Here is a 20,043-nt window from a genome sequence, read left to right as displayed (position 1 = left end):
TCATATGTTTGTTAGCCATTTTTATATCTTCTTTTGAAAAATTTCTATTCATGTCCTTTGCCCACTTTTTGATAGGGTTGCTTGATTTTTTCTTGCTGATTTTCCTGAGTTCTAAATAGATTCTTGTTATCAGTCCTTTATCTGATGTGTAGTATGCAAAAATTTTTTCCCATTCTGTAGGTGGTCTGTTTATTCTCTGGACTGTTTCTTTGGCTGTGCAGAAGCTTTTTAATTTAATCATGTCCCATTCATTTATTTTTGTTGCTGCTGTGATTGCCTTGGGGGTCTTCTTCATAAATTCTTTGCCTAGGCCAATGTCTGTAAGAGTCTTTCCTACATTTTCTTCTAGAATTCTGATTGTATCACGCCTAAGGTTTAAGTCTGTTATCCACCGTGATTTGATTTTTGTGAGAGGTGAAAGCTGTGGGTCCTGTTTCAGTCTTCTACAAGTGGCTAACCAATTCTCCCAGCACCATATTTTCCATCTCTTTACTAGGATAACCCACATACATCCAGTAAGACTCCACTTACGCACCAACCCTTCTATGCATATATGATAGAATATCACATCAGTTACCAACCTAAAGGTTTCCCTTCCTATTTTTCTTCCCTACTATACTGTAAGCTCCTTAAGACAAGGTACTGTATGTATCTTTCATTTTCAGAGACTCATTGCCTAGCACACAGTAATCCATCACATTCATTCCACAGATGAACAAACTTAGGCCTAGGAAATTAAAATATTTTCTCAATTTCATAGGCCAATTAATGGCAGATTCAATATTAGAATCTAAGACTTCTACCTCCCAGTTCAATGTTCTTTCTATAAGTGCACCTAAGAGTATCAGAAGGAATTACGCATTAATATCAAGACAGAGACCCAGACCTAAAAGGAGTATATAAAAAAAGAGATCATTGAAAACAAAAATAAGACACAAGTTAGTTACAACAGATTTTCAAGGAATAGGAATGGGTGATGAAAAGGAATAGAAAAGTCAAATGGATAAAACTATCTTAAAAATAAAGTATTATTATACATGGGAATTAGTATGACATCTAAATTTTTTAGGAAATGAAAAATATAAATATGAGTTAGTAAATAAATACATCAACTTAAAAGTTCAAAGTAACTACAAATTTTTTCTTTAACTATAACAAAGTGACGGGTAAATATGTAGCTAAAATCAATAAGATCAAGCACATATGTCAAAGATAAAATTATGTCCCTTAACAAACTCAATATAAATGGTAGGTTTAAACAAACTCCCAATGTAAAGATAAATGCTATGTAATTTGAAAAATATCTGGTATAGTCCTGAACCCGTTAAACCATGTAGGAAATAAAAGACCATGAAGACAATATTCACATTCTGCTTAATTTTGGCCACTTTCCTCAGGCATCTTTCTCTGAAACTTTAGCCTTACAAAAGTATGTCTCAGTATATTAAAAATGTGTCAAGGACATAAAAAATCTTGAAAACACTGACTAGGCACAATGCAATTGCTCTCATTTAAAAATGTTTAAAACCAGGGAAGTAGGATTTGTGTTCCTCTACAATCCTGAGCATTGTTTCTTAGTTGGACCATGAAAAAAAAATTTTTTTAATTGAAATACAAATTATTATGCCAAACTTTGTTGAGTTAAGACCAAGCTTTTGTCTCTTGGAAGTTACTGAAGGCTACCTCAGGCAGGACTATGGATGAAGATAAAAAAAAAAAAAAAAAAACAGTGGATGGACAAAAATTAACCTGAAATGTATCACAGACCTAAATATTAAAGCTATAAACTTCTTAAAAAAAAAAAAAAAAAACAGAAAAACTGGGAGCAAATCTTCACCTTGGAGTGGACAAAGATTTCTTAGAAAGGATACAAAAAGCACAAAGCCTGAATGAATAAAATTATAAATTTGACTTCATCAAAATTTAATACTTCTGCACTTCAAAGACACCATTAAGAAAATTAAGAGACAAGCCACAGAAAAGGAGAAAACATGTTAAATAGCTATATCCAAAAAAGAACTGGGGTCCAGAATATACAAAGAACTCTTACAACTCAATAATAAAAAGACAAGCAACCCACTTAAAAAGGGACAAATGATTTGAACAGACATATCACAAAAGAAAATATACAAATGGCCAGAAAGTACACCAAAAGATCTTCAAACATCCAAATTAAAACCAAAATGATACTACCACGCACCTACTAGAATGGCTAAAATTTAAAACATGGACAAATGTCTTCATGGAGCACCCAGAACTCTCATACATGCTGCTGTAAATGTAAAAATGTTACAAGCACTTTACAGTTTCCTAATTTCTTACCAAATTAAACATATACTTACTATATGACTCAGTAATTGTACTCCTAAGTATTTACCCAAGAGAAATGTAAGCATATATATGCATAAAAATTTTTATGTGACTGTTAACAGCAACTTTATTCATTATAGCAAAAAAATACAAACAACCCAAATTAATAGGTCCATTGTAGGTGAACAGCTAGACAAGTTGAAGTATACTCATACAATGAAATACTATTCAGCAATACAAAAGGAATGAACTACTGATGCTATGAATGTCAAGAATATTATGCTGAGAAAAATAGACAAAAGAGTACATACCATATGATTCCATTTATATGAAACTCTAGAAACAATAAATCTAATCTCTAGTGACTAAAAGCAGATCACTGATTGCTTGGGGCCAGAGGTGGGGATGACTGGCTGAGACTGAGTACACAGGAACTTTTTAGAATGATGGAAATGTTCTATATCTTGATTATGGTGGTAGTTACTCATCAAAATATGCATGCACAGTGATATATCCTATTGTATGTAAATTATGCCTCAATAAATTTTATTATTAATAAAACAAACATACACCAGGGTACAATTTTAACTTTCGTCTTAGGATGCCCTGATCTATACCATAGGAACATAGTAAGACAACCATCTTCTTAAATATATTGCAAGTCAAATAGATGTATGAAAAGCTGCAGAATCCATACTGCTTAGGCTATTCCCATATCAAATATACAGGTTAGCTTTCTTGGGGTTGGCTTCTTTGATCTATGCAACGGAATAACAATGAGACATTATCCTTGAAGTCCATTCAATATTATACATAAAAGTGATATGGTGAGGTCTCTTTCAATATGGCACACCTTTAAAAAAGTGATATGGTGAGGTCTCTTTCAATAGAGTACACCTTAAAAAAGAATGCAAAGAAGCCTTCTTAAAAGCTGAAAGACATTATCACAAGCAGTGTGAAGCTGAAGCTTCCGTGTGTATTACTAGTCTACTGCTGATTTAACAAACAGCCTTGTCTAAGGTCAGAGCAACTAAGCAATGTTAAAGATCAAAGCTACAGAAACAATGAATGAATTTTATAGCAACATCCTTTTAGATCTAAGTAGTTACATTTGTCAGAGTTAATACTGGACAACAGGACAAGAAATTATCAGTTGATGCAAGATATATTTAAAATAAATAAACTTAATTTAAGAAGTAAAATTTTAAATGAACATGTATTTAACACTTTAAAGATGTACTAGGCACAATGCTTCATATGCCTCATTTAGTCTTCCCAGTTCTCAAATTATCGTGCCCAATTTACATATAGGCAAACCCAAGCACAGGGAGACTAAGTAATCTGGCCAAGGTGATACAGCTAGTGAATTACAGGATCAACTCAAACTCTTAACTACTATATTTGTCCCTCTTAAGAATAAAGAAGTGCTATACTCAAAAGGTGAACTCCAGATGCATTAAAGACATAAATATGAAAGGTAAAACTATGAAACCAATAGAAGAAAATCTAAGAAAATATATCTGTAATCTACAGATCATGAAGGACTTATTACCTACAAATTCCAAAGTTTGATAGATTTAAATACATTAAAATTAAGGATGACTGTACCACAAAGTCAACAGATGATTGACACACTGGGAATTATTACTTCAAACACACAAGGAATTGTGAGAAACCAACAAGAAGTGGAAACTCAATCAAAAAGATCAGCAAAGGGTAGAAACAGGCCAGACAAGGAAAGGGAAACCCAAAAAAGGCTAGCAAGGATATGAAGAAATAATCAAACTTCCTGGTAAACAGAGACACATAAATTAAAACCACCACGAGATTCTATGTAACTGACAAATTAGGAAAATGTAGGATGTTGTATAATACCAAAGGCTGACAAAAATGTGGAAAAATAGGACTTCTTCTACATTGTTGGTGAGTGTAAAAACTGGTGTTGCTGTTTAAAATAATCTGGAAGAATTTAGTGATACTGAATATGTGACAGTCCTATACTTAGCAATACCACGTATGAATGTATGTCCCCAAAGACACCCTTCCACAGCCATTAGCAACACACAGAATGTTTATTACAGAATTATTCGTAGCTGAGAATTAGAGTCAACCTGAGCATCCATTACTGGGGGAATTGATAAGAAATTTGTATTTACTGTATAGTTAGAAGCAATGAACTAGATGTGCATACAGCAACACGAACAGACCTCAAACGATGCTAAGTAAAGTAAGTAAATTATATACCAAAGTAGTTACGTAAATGCAAAACACACAAAGAACTACAAAATTTTACAAGGATAGCTACCTAACCAAGAACATATATAAAACACATTAGATTGTGTGCAAGTCAAGAGTAGGAAGGGCAGAGTTATGAGAGTTGAGACTGGGAATCATAACCAAAAATATGACCCAGATGAGAGAATGTCTCTGAATATTAATAATACTAACTCTCTGCATCAGAAATGTTTTAAGTGATACAATCATATCAACTACTAAATTTGATAGATTTATGCAAAAGTATTAGAAATACCTTTTTCTAAGATGAATGAGCATTCTACACATTTTGGTTTTAACTACGATAAATTTGATAATTCATGGCATCTAGTTCTTGCCTGTTACCATCATGGATAAATATGCTCAGATGGTCTGATGAAAGGAATACTGAACCAGGAACCTGAAACGCTGCGACCTAGTCCAAGCTAACTACCAACGTACGCTTGGCAAAGTCATTTTATCTCTTTGAATGTTTGCTTTTCTGCAAAAATGTCTTTGGATTATTCTTCCAAACTCCTCCTGCTCCAAAGTTATCTAACTTTATTTTCTTAATTAATATTTATTCATATGAAATTATTTTCTCTCTACTCCAACTCCTCCCTCCCTGTCTTCCCCTCCCCCCCCAAAATGCAAAAAAACAAGAGTATCAAAAGAAATTCAGAAAAATGATGTAGCAATGGGAGTGAATAGCAACTTAGTTTTAGGGTAGAAAGGAGAAAACATTAAGGAGACACAGTGATTTCCCCAGTCTTTTCAAGAATCCAAGGCAAAGTAAGGTTAATGTGAGCCCAGGTTCAGAAAATCTACTACGTGAAGGATTTTAGCATATGCTATTTCATTACCCCTTCTCAAAACACATGTTCAAGTCTCTCATAGAGTTTACTCTAAAAGGCCCTAAATTTCAGCTTCTATGTATCAGATAAAACATGATTTTGGACAAGATAATCTTCCACATTAAAAATGTATAATTCCAAAAAAATTATGAGGTTTTTTTTTAGATCAGCAAACTAGTTACACTTAGCATCATCACTTAAACAAACAAAAACCTCACGAAACCAAGCATCCTGTTGGAATTGTGAATAAAATGAATATAAAGACCTTAACAGTAAGGTAAATCAGAATATACTGTAGACTGGTGACCATGAATAGAAACTGAAATATCTAAAGAATAATGGTGACACATTTTACAAAAAGAAAACTGAAATCTGACTATTTAAAATATCTAAAAAATTTGAAAATTAGACTATTTTAAAAGAGAAAACAGGACTTTCAATATAGAATTCACAACAATAAACATGAGAAATTAACATATTTGTAGACTTATATTCCATTCACATGTAATTTTAAATATGGATGAGGGAGGGGAAGGAGAGAGAAGGGTGGGAATTAAGAGATCACAAAACATCTGTTACTAATAATTTCAGCACAGATGTAGTTGTTACTACAAAAGAGATGAAGATTTTCCCAGGTTGCCTTACTATAAGGTTTTCTACCAACAGCCATAGTTTACACTTCAAACTCCATGTATCAAGTCTCATATGCATAATGCTGATTATGAGAAAAGTGTATATGGACAGATAAATGCAATCACTATGTATAAAGCAAACTTGTTAAATAGCAGGAAGCTGTTTGAAGAAATGAATGACAGAAAAATAGCTTCCTAATGAAAAAATAAGAACAAGAAAGTTTCATACCTGTAAGTATCTCAACTTTTTTTTCTGATCTTCTTTCAGAATCTTTCAATTTATCTACACCCCTATTATAGACTTTGCATTATGTTTTAACAAAATCAATAAAGTTCTAAATACTAAATATTTTTCTCTGAAAACAATCTTAAGGCAAATTTTACTTATTAGAGTATTTTGTTATTTAAGTACTATCCTATATTGCCACATTTTCAAGCAACCCCATTTCAGGCTAACAGAATTAGCTACCCACATCAAAGTTAAGATCCAGACATGCTCACATCATGCTGAAAAATTTTATTTACTAAAATTGATGTCCTAAGAATCCTTACTTGAGCAATACAATACCCAAAACACTGTCCCATCCAAAAGAACGATGATTTCCTATTCCTACATAATAAATCAGATTTAATTTTAACTAGGGATGCTACAAAACTTTTTCTACTACATGCATACCAATTTATTTTTACTTTTAGCTTATGCCTAGTTCAATAATTATTTATCATCTCCCCTTTTCAGAAGTATTTTTAAAAACCACTTTGCCATATTCCCAATCAGGACACTTTTCTAGATTAAAATTTTTTGAGTTTTTGATCAACAATACACTTTTATTTTAGCTTATACCTCTATTAGAAACGAACAACATGAATTTCCCGATAAATTAGTGATCATGCTGCAAAGATTAGAAAATCTTCTTCAATCCTAAATATTATTTCTACAATTCTATCGAGTTCTCTAACCTCTCATTGCATTTTTGCACACTAATACTTATGTTCTTCCAATATTTGCATAATTTTTCTCCTCTGCTGCAATTCAATACAGGTAGTTAAAAGTAGCTAACAATATAATTCCACATGATACTACATCTGTGTTTACATCTGGCTCTAATCACATGCTTAGAAGTGATTTACACAGAGGAATGTAAAAAGGGGGGAAAAACAAAAACACAACTATGAGAAATAATTATGCTGTTATTTTAAAAATATCATTCTCAATTTGATAGAAGCTTCTCACCACATGCTTCAAAGCTACTAAAATTACAAACATAGGATGGTCCGTCACTTCAAAAATACTGGAGACAAGAGAAACGAAGAAAAAAGCATTAACCAAATATATGCCTTGTATATCAGTTATCTTAACAAATGATTTATGTTTTCAATGTATAAGGTACTTTATGTTTAGCTCTATGCTACAATTATTATCTCACGACTTTGTGGTAAAGTTCCTCAGTTCATTAAGAAAAGTAAATGAATCACACCTATTCACTACTGAGCTCTCAGGAATTAGGAGAATACCATATTAAAGAAATACCTGTCAAGATATGAAAAACTATATTTATATACACACACACATACACACACACACGAAGAACCATGACACCATAAAATGAGAAATTCATGCAGGCTTACCTGATAATTCAGGTAATTCCTACTTAATTCAAGACAAACAGCATGACTATTGCATTATGGTACTGGTATTGGTACATTTATTGAAACACCATTAAAAATAATAAGGAAATAAATACCTCTAACATTCCACTTAATAAAAGGGTTAAAGTTTAACATGACTATATGGACACAAAACAAATAGTCATAACTAAATATATCAAATTTCATGCAATTATTTATATGTAAAAGTTATTTCATTTTACATGGTTTGTCGAAAGTAGGAATTCTTTGAATAAAAGCACAGAACAATGAACAAACTACAGAGAGTTTTCACTGTATTTAAAACCTCAGAGCAAACATATTCCTTAGTTTACAAGTGGTAAATTTAAAATTCATACAGTACCTGATTCTTACGTAAAGAGATGGAATAGGGGAGGACCACCAGTAGGAAAGGGACTTGCAGGGGATGGAAAAGATAAAACCTAAAAATCACTAACATCTGAGTGACTGCTGGTTAATACCTCCTTTAGTAGCTGTCTGCCAACCCATCTACAATCTAAGTCTACACAAGTTATGGAAAAATAATTAAAGAGTATTATCAATCAACTAATTGCAATTTTCCTTACATATTTAACCATTTAAATCTTTTAACATCTAAAAATATATATTTTCAGGGATCCCACTATGAATTAAAAGGAAGAGATTTAAAAGTATAGTAAATATGCAAAATAAATATTGGCCATTACATATTCTTCTCCAAATCTAAGAGCATAAAATCTTTTTTTAAAAAAAAAGAGTAATACAACTGCTCTAAAGCAAGAATAGCAATCTCAATTCAAAATTTAAATAACTAAAATTTATATTTATAGAATAAATAATTATATTTATTCAAGTTAAAACATTTCTACTTCTAGTCTTAACAAACTAGAAAAATGCTTAAGCCTAATTTACCAAGGGCTAGTTTTAAGCAACAATAAGACTCAGAATTATACTGAAAGTCCCAATCAACACAGGAGACAGAGAGACTTATACTACTGTACCAATAATCATTTTTGTTAGCATCCTCTACTGGTGGTTTCCAATGACAGCAAGGGGAAATGGTGGTAATAACAGGAAGATATGTACCTGCTATTCCATCTAAAGTGAATTAATCAGCATGTGGTCATTAGTAGCCAGAGGACATTTCTCCAAAACAATTAAAAAAAAGAAAAGAAAACAAAACAAAACAAAAGAAAGAAAATCACACAGAAAGTGGAAAAAGAGAAAAGACCTTTTTAAAATACAACAAGCAAGGCATTAAATTATAAATGGCAAAAACCAATTCAAGCAATTCTAATGTCACTCCTTTATAGATGACTGACATCATTACCATAAAGTTACCACACAAGGTTTGATGCTTTGGCCAAACCTTGCTCAATTGGCTTACCCCTGTCAAGTTACATTACTTGATACTCCCATTAATATCCTACCCTCAGATATATTCCAGAAAGGAAATTAAAATGTTTTACTGAAGGCTTAGCAGTAAAATCTTCATACCTTATTTCAAAATGAATAAAAATATTATTTACATACACATAACATAAAGTATCTCTATGACTACCTCCCACTGTATACATCACGTTTCTTCATTAAAAAGATTTAACATTTTCCAAGCAATTCTCTGCAATAAACATCTGCAACTTAAATACGACTGCATTGCTAAGAAATATTAACCAGCACCTATCCTAAGGTTTCACAACACAATGGGATATAACTTCATTTTTAATTCGCAAAATTTAAGGCTAAATCAAACAGCATGGCTGTAATCATCAGCAATGGATGAAATGGATTTGAGAACAAAAAGAAATACAAGGACAGAGCTGAAAGTGATGAAAATGGAAGGTACCTGTAGTAGTACAGTGCTATCTTAAACACCTTTTGTTTTCTGGAAGTAATGCATACTGCAGACAAGACGTTTGTGCTAAACAGCCCCAAATCTGTTTTTCTAATATCAAACACAAAGGAAAAACACTGACAGCAAGCGTGGTAAATAAATCCCTCCCTTGAGAATGAAAGCAGCAGACAGGAGGGGGCTGACATACATGCAGGAGAAAACTAAACACCATCTTTTTTCTACCTGCACAAGTTGCCATTTGCTGCAGCGATCAAGAACCTTTTTCCTGTTGATGTCGAGTACCTTTCAGGATAGCTGTTTTCCCCCTTTAGTCATCTGTTGATATGCCTTACGAGTATAATATTCATATCACAGAACCTTTAGGAGAAAAATCCATTCCTTCCTGGTCAGGTAAACATGTTTACAGCAGCTGCACAGACGCTGGGTGGTTCAGACTCACATGTCACACACATGTCGTCAGCAACAAGAAAAGCCCCTTTCTCTGGCGATCAACATTTTAAATAAGGTAAAAAGCGAACGGCCCTTTCCGAACCAACTTACCTTTCATAAAGCCACATCAGCAACAGCGGCAACAGCTCAATATAGAACACACACCATTTGACGCTAAAACAGGAAATTAAAATTGCAGTAGCCTAGGCTCCGCTCCTTGCTATATAACAAGTCATCTCTCCACAATGAGGACACCAACGTACCTTTCAATCATAACTAACAGACGTTTTTAAAATGCAAATGTTTATTTGAATAATTAAAATCACTCATGAAAGCAGTGATTTTAAGGTCGCCTCAAATATATTAAAAATATGTTTACGTTTTGGAAGGAAACATCTTGGAACAGCTTAAAAATCTTCGTATCTGTTTCTAGACAGGAAATCCCACACAAAATCTAAAATTGCCAGGAAAGGTTACAAAAGCTTGCGTTTCGCATCCCGGAGGGAGGGAGAAAGGGAGCCCAGGCGCGGGGGGTGGGGCGGGGCAGCACGGAGAGTTTTCACTTAAACACGTATTTCCTCATTTTCTGGACGCCACGGCCATCCCACCATAGGCGCATTAATTTCCCCACTCTCAAAACTCGTTTTAAAAATAACGCAGGAGCCCAGGCGAGCCCCCGGTCCGACACGAACGTGTAATTCCTTATATAGCCTGGGCCGCGGCGGCAGGGCCCGGCGCCCGTCGTCGCGCGAGCAGGTACCGGGCGGGCCCCGCGGCAGTCGCCCCTGTCGCCGCGGGGCGTCCAGACAATACCGGCCAGCAGCGCTTCGCCGCCGAGCGCGGGGGCGAAGGCACAGGGTCGCTCGAGATAAGCAGAGGCACAATCAACTTACAACGCCGCTCCGAACTGGAAAAGGCGACCGTGAAGCCACCACCGCATGTTCGGGTCTCGATCTCCCTCCCTCTTTCCTAACTCTCACGCCAGGCAGCGGGGGTCTGCGCCGGCACCGCGGCACAAAGCCGCACAGCCCGCCGCAGCCGGGCGCACCCCGCGACCGTCGGTCCGCCCGCCCCTCCCCCACCCTACCCCGGACCCCAGCGCCAGCCGCGCTCCATTATCCGGCTTCAGCGCTCCGAGCGTCCGGCCCAGGTAACAACTTCCCCAAACCGAAAGAGACGACAGAGGCGGACGCACACAGCCCTGTCCGGCGCGCAGCGCGAGTCTGCGCCGAAGGGACCTGTCTGGGGTGTCCCGGTCTCTAAACCCAGGTAACAACTCCGCAAACGCCGCCGTCCAGAGCTCGCGGCGGCAAGTAGGTGCCCGCGCCTGCCAGGCCCCCGCCGCCCGCCGGCTCCCCCCAAAACGGGGCTCCCTCGCAGGGCTCGCCCCGGAGCCCCCAGGCCGGGCTTCGGGCCGGGGCGGCCGGGGGAGGAGGGCGCTTAGGGACCCGCGCCGCGAGCGCGCCTCGCCCGCCGTCCCAACTTTACCGCCGGCCGAGCCCGGTCCGCCCGCGGCGCGCACCGCCGGCGCCCGCGCACACGCGCGCACGGACGACACGCAGCCCGCGGCCGCCCCGTCCCGCCGCCGCCCGAGCCGCGGGGCCACAGCGACAGCGCCGGCCGCGGCCGCGGAAGCCACTCTGCACGGTCAGCGCCGGGCACAAGTTTGCTCCTCGGCTCCCGCGGCCTCGGCGCTGAGGCGAGGAGCGCTGAGGGCTGAGGAGGAGGGGAGAGGGAGGCGCCGGAGGGCGAGAGAGTGGGGAAAAGTGCGGAAAGAAGCAACAGCCGCTCCACCCGGGACCAGAAAAGTGGCCGGCGCGTCCCGGCCGCCCGCCCTGCGCCGGGGATGCGGCGGCGGCTAACGGTCCAGGGGCGGCGAGGGCGGCAGGAGCCGCTAGGCGGAGAGACCAGGTAAGAGACATAACGGTTCAGGGAGAGCGGGCGGCCGCGGCGCGGCGGCGGCGGAGGGGCAGAGAGCACTACTTTCTACTTTCCCACTCCACTTTGCCCGCCCTGCCCGGCCGCCCCCGGCCCGGCTCGCCCCCTCGCTCCGGGCGCCCCGGCCGCGCGGCTCCCCCTGACTCCGCCGCTCCCCGGTCCCCGCCGCCACTCACCGTTATTGCGCCGCGGGTTCGCCTGCTTTCTGCGCTTACACCTGGGGCCATCCGCCATGATCCTCTCGCTTGTGTCTAAATGCTCGAGTCACCTCCTCCCCTCCCTCCCCCTTCCCCCCACCCCTCCGCCTCCACCCCTCCCCCTCCCCACCGCACCTGGTTTACGACACTCGCGGCTTTACGACATCACCTTCCTTACACCTAGAGGCGCTCGCTCTACGGCCGGAACCTTGTTGCTAGGGACGGGACGGTTTGCGGCAACCGTAGATACTGCTGAGTTTGAATTGAGGGGAGAGGGAAAAGTTTTCCTCAGGTGTGACGAGGAGGGAAGGAGGGTGCTGGGAAGCTGTGGGGACGTGGGCAGAGGGGCGGCAGGCCGTCGCAGTAGGAAAGGTAAAGTTGGAAGTTCGGCCGCGTTCCGCTTTCCAAGCGGCCACACCCGCCGCGGCGGCCTGGGGCGCGGACCGCGCTGGCGATCCTCTCTGCACCCCGCGGCCTTGGAGCGGCCCCTCGCGAGTTCCGGGGGCCAGGCTGCCCCCTCGCCGAAGGGTGAACTGTGATCCCACGCTGGCTGTCCCCTCGGCGCACCCGGGCCGAGGGAAGGGTAGTGCTCTGGACTCCCGGGAGTCCCCTCGACTTGGGGAAGGGCAGGTTCGGGGAACCGCGAGGTACTGATCGGGAAGCTCGGCCTTTGACGGCGAAGACACGCGGCGTCACGAGAGTGGTACCTGACCTGCTCGGTCCTCAGTCCCTTCCCTCGTTCGGACGCACGGTTTCCCCCCAAGCGAACCAGGATGGGAAGTGGCTTCAATTAGGTTGCACTTCGGCTGGACCGAAAGAGAGGCCAGAAGTTCCGCTTGTGAGCAACCTCGCCAGTAAAGCGAAATGAGTAATAGCCACGCTGTGCCTGTCTCACTTCCCCATCCGCACCGGCTCTCACCTGCTGTCACCTCGTCCCCACCTCTCCCCGCCCCCGGCCAGCCCTTGCTGTCTGCCTGTCCTCCCGCGCTCCTCGCTGGGTAGACCCGGATCGTAGGCGTGGAGACTGGGTGTTAAGGTATCCACAGGCCCTGGTTTCCTACCTAGACGAGCGGTCATCGCCATGTAAGACCTTAAGGCAAGAAACTGGCTGACAGATGTGGCCTCTGAAACTGATAAATTGCTGATTTTATCTTAAGTCCTTGACTTTTAACAAGTTTGGGGATTTCTGAAAGACCATGTAGATAACAACACAAACACGAGAAAGTCATCTTCAGTTTTCAGTGAGATTTGGATTTAGCTTTCTCTTCCTGCTTCCTGCCTCTTTGAAATGAGGAAATGCCTTTGGGACCAACTTTATGGAATAAACGAGCTGAGCTGTATTTCAAATAATGTAGATATAAGTTAACAATTTAAAAGTTATTGATAGAGAAATTGAGAACACTGACACGTGGACAGTAGACACTTAGTAGGTACTCAACAAATTTATGCCTCTAATTTTTGCCATATCTATGGCAGGATTCTTGATTATGTTAAAGTAATCTTTTAAACACCTTCCAGAATTTTAGAAGATTCATTAATAATCTCTTCAAACCTTTCAACGGAAGTAAATTTACAGCTCAAGCCTGGTAATTTAAAATTAGAAAGTTTAATCCTGAATATAGATGAAAATTTTCTCTCCCACATTTGCTTTGGCATTTTGAGAAGTAAATGCATTATTTATTGGTGCATGAAATGTGACTGTAAATACTCTTTGCTATGCATTATGTCTGTATATCTACATTCATCCTTAGAGCCAAAACTAGAATCATTATTCTCAATGATCATTTTAAGTACAGGCAGTCCTTGCCCAATACCATGTTAACTGAAACTTGTACGTGTCACAACTGTGTCCTTGCTTTGCTTGGTTCAATGGTGATCTTTTCCTCCTCTCTTAAGATTTGTATGATGTTCCTCAATTGCCTTCTGAATCAGGTCATAGACTTTACCTTTTGCCAGCAATTTCTCCCCACACCCACCACCAATATTTTTACAGCTTCTCTGATTTCCTGCCAGAAAGGAAAAAATTACTTTCTACCTCTAGCACTTATTTTACCTACGCTTAATACTTAGGAAGTATTATATATGCCTCCCATGCTTCCTTCTGTGTTCATATTCACTTCAAAATCATGAAAAGACAAACTGAAGAGACAAACTGAGAAGTCATTTTCTTCCTTTAGCGGTCACTGGTTTACTTAACTTGGGCCAGATTTCATGTAACTGTATAGACAAGTACCTTTTCAGGTAATGTTTTTTTTTCCTTGTTCATTTCTGTGTCCTCAGCACTTTGCAGAGTACCTAGCCACGTAGTAGATGCTTAATAAATATTTCTGAAATAAACTAATATTCTTGAGCTTTCCCAAACCTGTTCTTGGCAATGAAATAAGTAAAATAAATAAAATAATCTGCATTCATCACATTCATCCTTAGGAATAGTCAAAGTCATGGATATGAAAGTCATTACTGTTATTTATATCTAAACTGATTGCTCTTAATTTTAGTTTTTCCATAATCTTTTTTCCTAAATGATAACTCTGCTCACTCCTACTTTTGAAATATGCACAGGAAATATTGATAGCCCGAACCTTCTAATGTAAAATTTTCAATTTTATAATTATATGTATCATAAGTTGAATATTTGATTAATATACTTTATTTACTGTAACGTTCTCAAAAATTGTGAAATCTACCTGCAAAGAAAGCAGGCAAAAGTAAATCTCAGAATAAATTGCCACTTTAAATCTGATGCACGTGTGATGGTTGCTTCTTATCTCTGAAATATAAAGAATTGGAAAAAAATGTTAAGAATCAATTCATAAAAGAAACAAACTAAAATTGAGATTTTTAAACAGTGTAGGAGATACTAAGAGTTTAACATGTATCCTACATTCTTGGTTTTCAATAATTGTGCCATTATACAATATTAATTCAGTGTATACTTCTATTTTTAATATGTCAAAGAAATGTTAACACTGCTTCTGCTGAGCACTGGGACCATCTAGACTGAAGGAGAGAGATTCTAAAAATGAATTACTATACAATCTTTTCCAAATTTACAGGGAAAAATGTAAATGGTAGAATATTTTCAATATTGAGTTTTTCTATAAATTTTTCATAAACCCTTTGCACCTGCTATTTGCTTTCCATGTAAGATTCATGTATAAATTAGGATAAAATTTGACATAAAATTATTTTAAGTTTAAAATGTAGATATTTCATAATGTTCCACATCAAGCATGTGATTTCCACATTCTTCACTTTTTTCACTTCCAAAACACTTTTAAGAAATGCCATTTATGCTTCTGTAATCTTCATCAAAATTAAAAGTTGGTTAATTTCATTGAAGGATAGCATGTTGATGCTACTCCTCAATTCAATACTTAATTTTAATTGTAGATTTTTTAAGGGAAAAGAATAAATTTGTTACCTTATCCCTCAAAGTACATAATATAAAGGTCCCCTAAAGCTACTCCTCAGTCCATGGCTTGATTGTGATTCTGGATTTGTGGTTCACAGTGCTACAAAAGAGAGCAATGATCATTTCACTGCTGCAGTTTCACCAAATTCTGCAATCACTGAGTCGGGAAGGAAACATGACTACCGGGTGATGCAGAACCAACAGTTGTTCTCAGAACCCATGTCAGCTCTTCTAATAAAGCCTCCCAGGAGGTGATCAAAGGGACAAATGTTTTCCCCATATTACATATTTTATCAGAGAACAGTTTTTCCTTCTCCAAGGAATAAGGCTCTTATCTTTAATACAACATTTCATTAAATGTTAACACATGGAACTTCTTATTTGAGGGGCAATTTTTCAGAACCATGTCTAATATAGAGAGAGATAGATATACGTAGAAAGAGATGTTTACAGGATGTCATTGAACATCCAAAGAGTAAAACTAATCTTTTCCATAAAACGACAGTAATTAAAATGGATTGCTTTCAAAGACTGCCTCATAAGATAGATTATAATTTTTATTATTAATATTACATATGAACATGAATAACATTTAATTTTTTTCCATACTTAGAACTATAGGTAGGTAATTTACACTAAAGAGAAAGCAACATGTGTATTTTTGATTTAAATGAATTTTAAATATTCACCATGATATCAAGGGTCTGATATCTGGTTTCTACTGCTTTTTTTCCTCTCTTTTGTCTCTATGTATTTTTTTCCTCTGGCATCTTGACTTCTTTTAGCAGCTGACTGGTTCTGTTACAGAGTGTGGCTGTTTCTTTGACCTACAATGCTGGCCTTCTGTAATCCACAGATCCTCAGTTACAATCACTGCCACTGTTAAATCCTTGGAATGTATATATTTAAAATATTTGCAGTCAGTAACAGGTTTTAGATGTTCCACCATTGTGTTAAACTCACATGAAAAAGCTGGCCATCAGAAATGCCCTGTGTTCAATTAGATCCACAACTTTTGAGTTCCCTCGTCAGACCCATCTTATCCTCTTCAGACCTCATGCCTCTGTTTCTTTGCTCATTCTGTCTATCCCACTTACGTAAGTAGATCAGACGTTGTGTCCTACCCCACTGTTTTACTTTTTAATCATTCTCTTCCTCTATCTTGCTTTGCCCTATCTCTGTTTGGATCATTTCCCTTTCTCTTTTTGTTCAAGATTTTTTGAATTGTTCCAACTCTGTGAAATGCTTTGCCGTTTCATATTATGCTTGTTATTCTCTGCCTTTCTGTGCTCGGAGGGTGACTTCTGTGGACCACATCACCTGGGCTCCTTTGCCCTCTGGTTTCTATTTGGTTTCAGCCAATTTGGAGGCATTGGCAAATGATCAGAGGAAGGAAAGAGAGAGAGGTCAGGCTATTGCATTGCCTCCTGCCTGGCTGCAGCTATAACTTCATTCCTCTACCAAGGCCCATGGCGCCTGTCAGACAGCCCTGTCCTGTGGCCACAGGTCTTGCCAAGTTCCAGAAACTGCTTCCTCCTTCTGTGTCTTCACACCTAGGGGGTGGCATTGGTTGGATGTTTTGTCATCCTTCCCTTGAAACCTGTCCACACCTCTGTAAATAGTCTCTGTTAAACTCTCTGTAGTTTACCATTTGAGTGTGCCATATTCTTCCTGCTAGGCCTCTGAGTAAGACATATATAGAAATAAAGTGTTTTTTAACATTATTTCTTAATCAACCAAGAATTCTGCTATTTCCATTAATTACAATACTGAAGTTTGAATATGATGTAAATGTTCTGTATCATTTGTTGAGCAAGTACATACTCATATTCTAATGTGTGTGCATGTAAAATCTGGCAAATATTAGGTTATTAAGTATAAAATGTCCAATTTCCTTAAGTACTAAGTTTGACAGGTGTTATTGCTGACATTTCACTTTGACACTTCTTGTTTTATGTTTATTGTGAAGGTACATCCTTAGTCTTTCAAATGCATGTTTTGGCTTGAGATTATCTTTCAATTTTTTCTTTTTACAGCAATTTTTGTGAAACCCTGGATAAGTCAAAAATCTGTGTTATTTTAGAATATGAGTTCCATCATGGAACCAATGTAGCACAGACAGCTCGAGATATCAACAAAGTGTTTGGGAAGGATGTGGCTGATGAACACAAAGTACATCGATGTTTTGAAAAGTTCTGTTCTGGTGATTTCAATCTTGAAAATGAGCCACGTGGGCACCCGAGACCCCGGTGGATAATGATGAGCTGAAAGCTGTAGTGGAAGCGAATTCATCTCAACTTACATGTGAACTAGGAGCAAGGTTGGACGTTACTATTCCAACAATATTGGGCCATTTGAAACATATGGGCAAGGTAAAGAAGCTGGATAGATGGGTACCACATGAATTAAATGTGTCAGAAGAGAAATTGTCTGGAAGCTTGCCTTTCTCCGCTGTCATGACATAAAGGCAAACCATTTCTACACCATATTGTGACATGTGATGAAAAATGGATTCCTTTTGACAACCGCAAGCGTTTGGCACAATGGTTGGGTAAAGATAAAGTGCCGAAACACAGTCCAAAACCGAATATTCATCAAAAAAGCTATTGGTGTCTGTCTGGTGGTCCAGCGCTGGTATTATCCACTACAGCTTCATGATACCTGGTCAACTAATTACAGTGGATGTCTGCTGCAACCAAATTGGATGAAATGATGAGGATGCTTGTGATTAAGCAGCCAAGATTGGTCAATAGACACAGGCCAATCCTCTTGCAAGACAACACTTGACCACATGTCACACAAACAATATTGCTCAAACTAGAGAAGCTGGACTTGGAAACTCTGTCAGCCACCATATTCGCCAGACCTTGCACCAACTGACCACCACTCCTTCCAGGCTTTGGACCACTTCTTGCAAGGAAAAATATTCAATTCTCAACAAGCTGTGGAAAATGCCTTTCATGATTTCATAGCCACTCACTCTTCAGGCTTTTTCACTGCTGGCATAAACAAGCTACCATTAAGATGGCGAAACTGTGTTGATAGTTTAGGCCCATACTTTGATTAATTATACTGCTTCTTGTTTGAGATATGATAAGCTACACTTTTGATTCAAAATTAGACACTTCATATTTAATGACTTAATACTATCACATAGTAATTATTCAATAACTATTTGTGGAATGATGGCCCTGCCTTAATTGATCTCAAATCTAGGTGGGACTACTTTTATATATTAATGCTTAAAACGATGAGAAAAAAAAATCACCATGTTACAGTATTTAAGTAATATGTTTTTTTTCCTTTCTTTAATAGAGCTGTCTGATCACATGGCCACTTGAAATAATGACTCTATTTCTCTCCTTGCATGTACCTAGGTGCAACTTTGCTATTCAGTTCTGGCCGATGAGATGGAAGTGGAAGTAGTCTGTGCAGCATTGAGGAAGCTCTTCACAAGGAGATGCTTCACCATTCTTTCCCTTCCTCCCCTGGTTGAAATCGTACCTGATGGCCAGAGCCCCTTAGCTTAGGCAGAGCACCAAGACTGAAGGGGCCCAAGCCCTTGACACTGTGGAATACCAGCCCTGGACTTCCTACCTCCAGATCTCTTTTATAGAGAGAGAAATAAACTTACATCATATTTTAGCCACAGTTATCTTAGGTTTTCTGTCATATGCAGCTGAAGTTAATCCTGTTCAATGTGGGCATGTGTATTAGTTTCTTATTGCTGCTGTAAAAAGTTATCACAAACTTAGTGGGTTAAAACAACATAAATTTATTGTCTTGGAATTCTTGAGGCCTGTAGTCCAAAATGGGTCTCACAAGGCTAAAATGACTATCAGTTTTGGCAGAATTGGGTACCTTCAGAAGGCTCTTGAGAATCCGCTTCTTAGCCCTTTCCAGCTTCTGCACGCTGCTCACGTTCCTTGGTCCTGGAGCCTTTTGCTCCATCTCCAAAGCCAGCTATATCCGACAGAGTCCTCCTCATATTGCCCACTCGCCATGTCTCTCCATCCTGCCTCCCTCTTCCACCTAGGAGGGCCTTTGTGACTCAGCTGAGCCACCGGAATAACCCAGATCCCTCCCCATTTAGAGGTCAGCTGATTAGAAAGCTTGATTTCATCTGCAATTTCAATTCCCCTTTGCCGTATAACCCAACATATTCAAAGGTTTTGGGGATTGGGACATGGACATCTTTGGGGGTCACTGTATTCTGCCCACCACAGTATATAAGTTTTAAGTTTCATGAGAAATGTGTTTTATTTAATTTGTTCATCTTTAATTTATATGCAGCTTTATAGCATGATGCTAATTGGCCATTCTTTATGTGACATTTAGCATTATGCCATGTAGAAGTTTTAATAATTATTCATTGGTTCATTTATTCAATTTATATTCTTGATGGTCTATGTGACAATCTCTGCATGGGGCTGTAAATGCCTAATACGGTCCCTGACCTCAAGAAGCTTACAGGTTCATTGGAGAAAGAGATATAAGAGATATATAAAAAGGC

At 39.0% G+C, this 20,043-nt stretch overlaps 1 protein-coding gene across 5 annotated transcripts in view; it reads right to left on the bottom strand.

Annotated features, from left to right (window-relative positions):
* Positions 1 to 12,152, bottom strand: part of ZEB1 (zinc finger E-box binding homeobox 1) — a 197,311-nt gene extending 185,159 nt beyond the window's left edge. For all 5 annotated transcript variants that reach the window (XM_069458678.1, XM_069458679.1, XM_069458680.1 and 2 more), the window contains exon 1: positions 12,095 to 12,152. In XM_069458678.1, the coding sequence (XP_069314779.1) occupies positions 12,095 to 12,152 (58 nt within the window). The remainder of the gene's footprint in view (positions 1 to 12,094) is intronic.
* Positions 12,153 to 20,043: the final 7,891 nt, after the last annotated feature.

This window comes from Eulemur rufifrons, chromosome 25 (assembly GCF_041146395.1).
Source record: "Eulemur rufifrons isolate Redbay chromosome 25, OSU_ERuf_1, whole genome shotgun sequence".
In the NCBI taxonomy this organism is placed as follows: Eukaryota; Metazoa; Chordata; class Mammalia; order Primates; family Lemuridae; genus Eulemur; species Eulemur rufifrons.
Note: the sequence above shows the minus strand (reverse complement) of the source record. Positions and strands in the feature narration are given on the sequence as shown.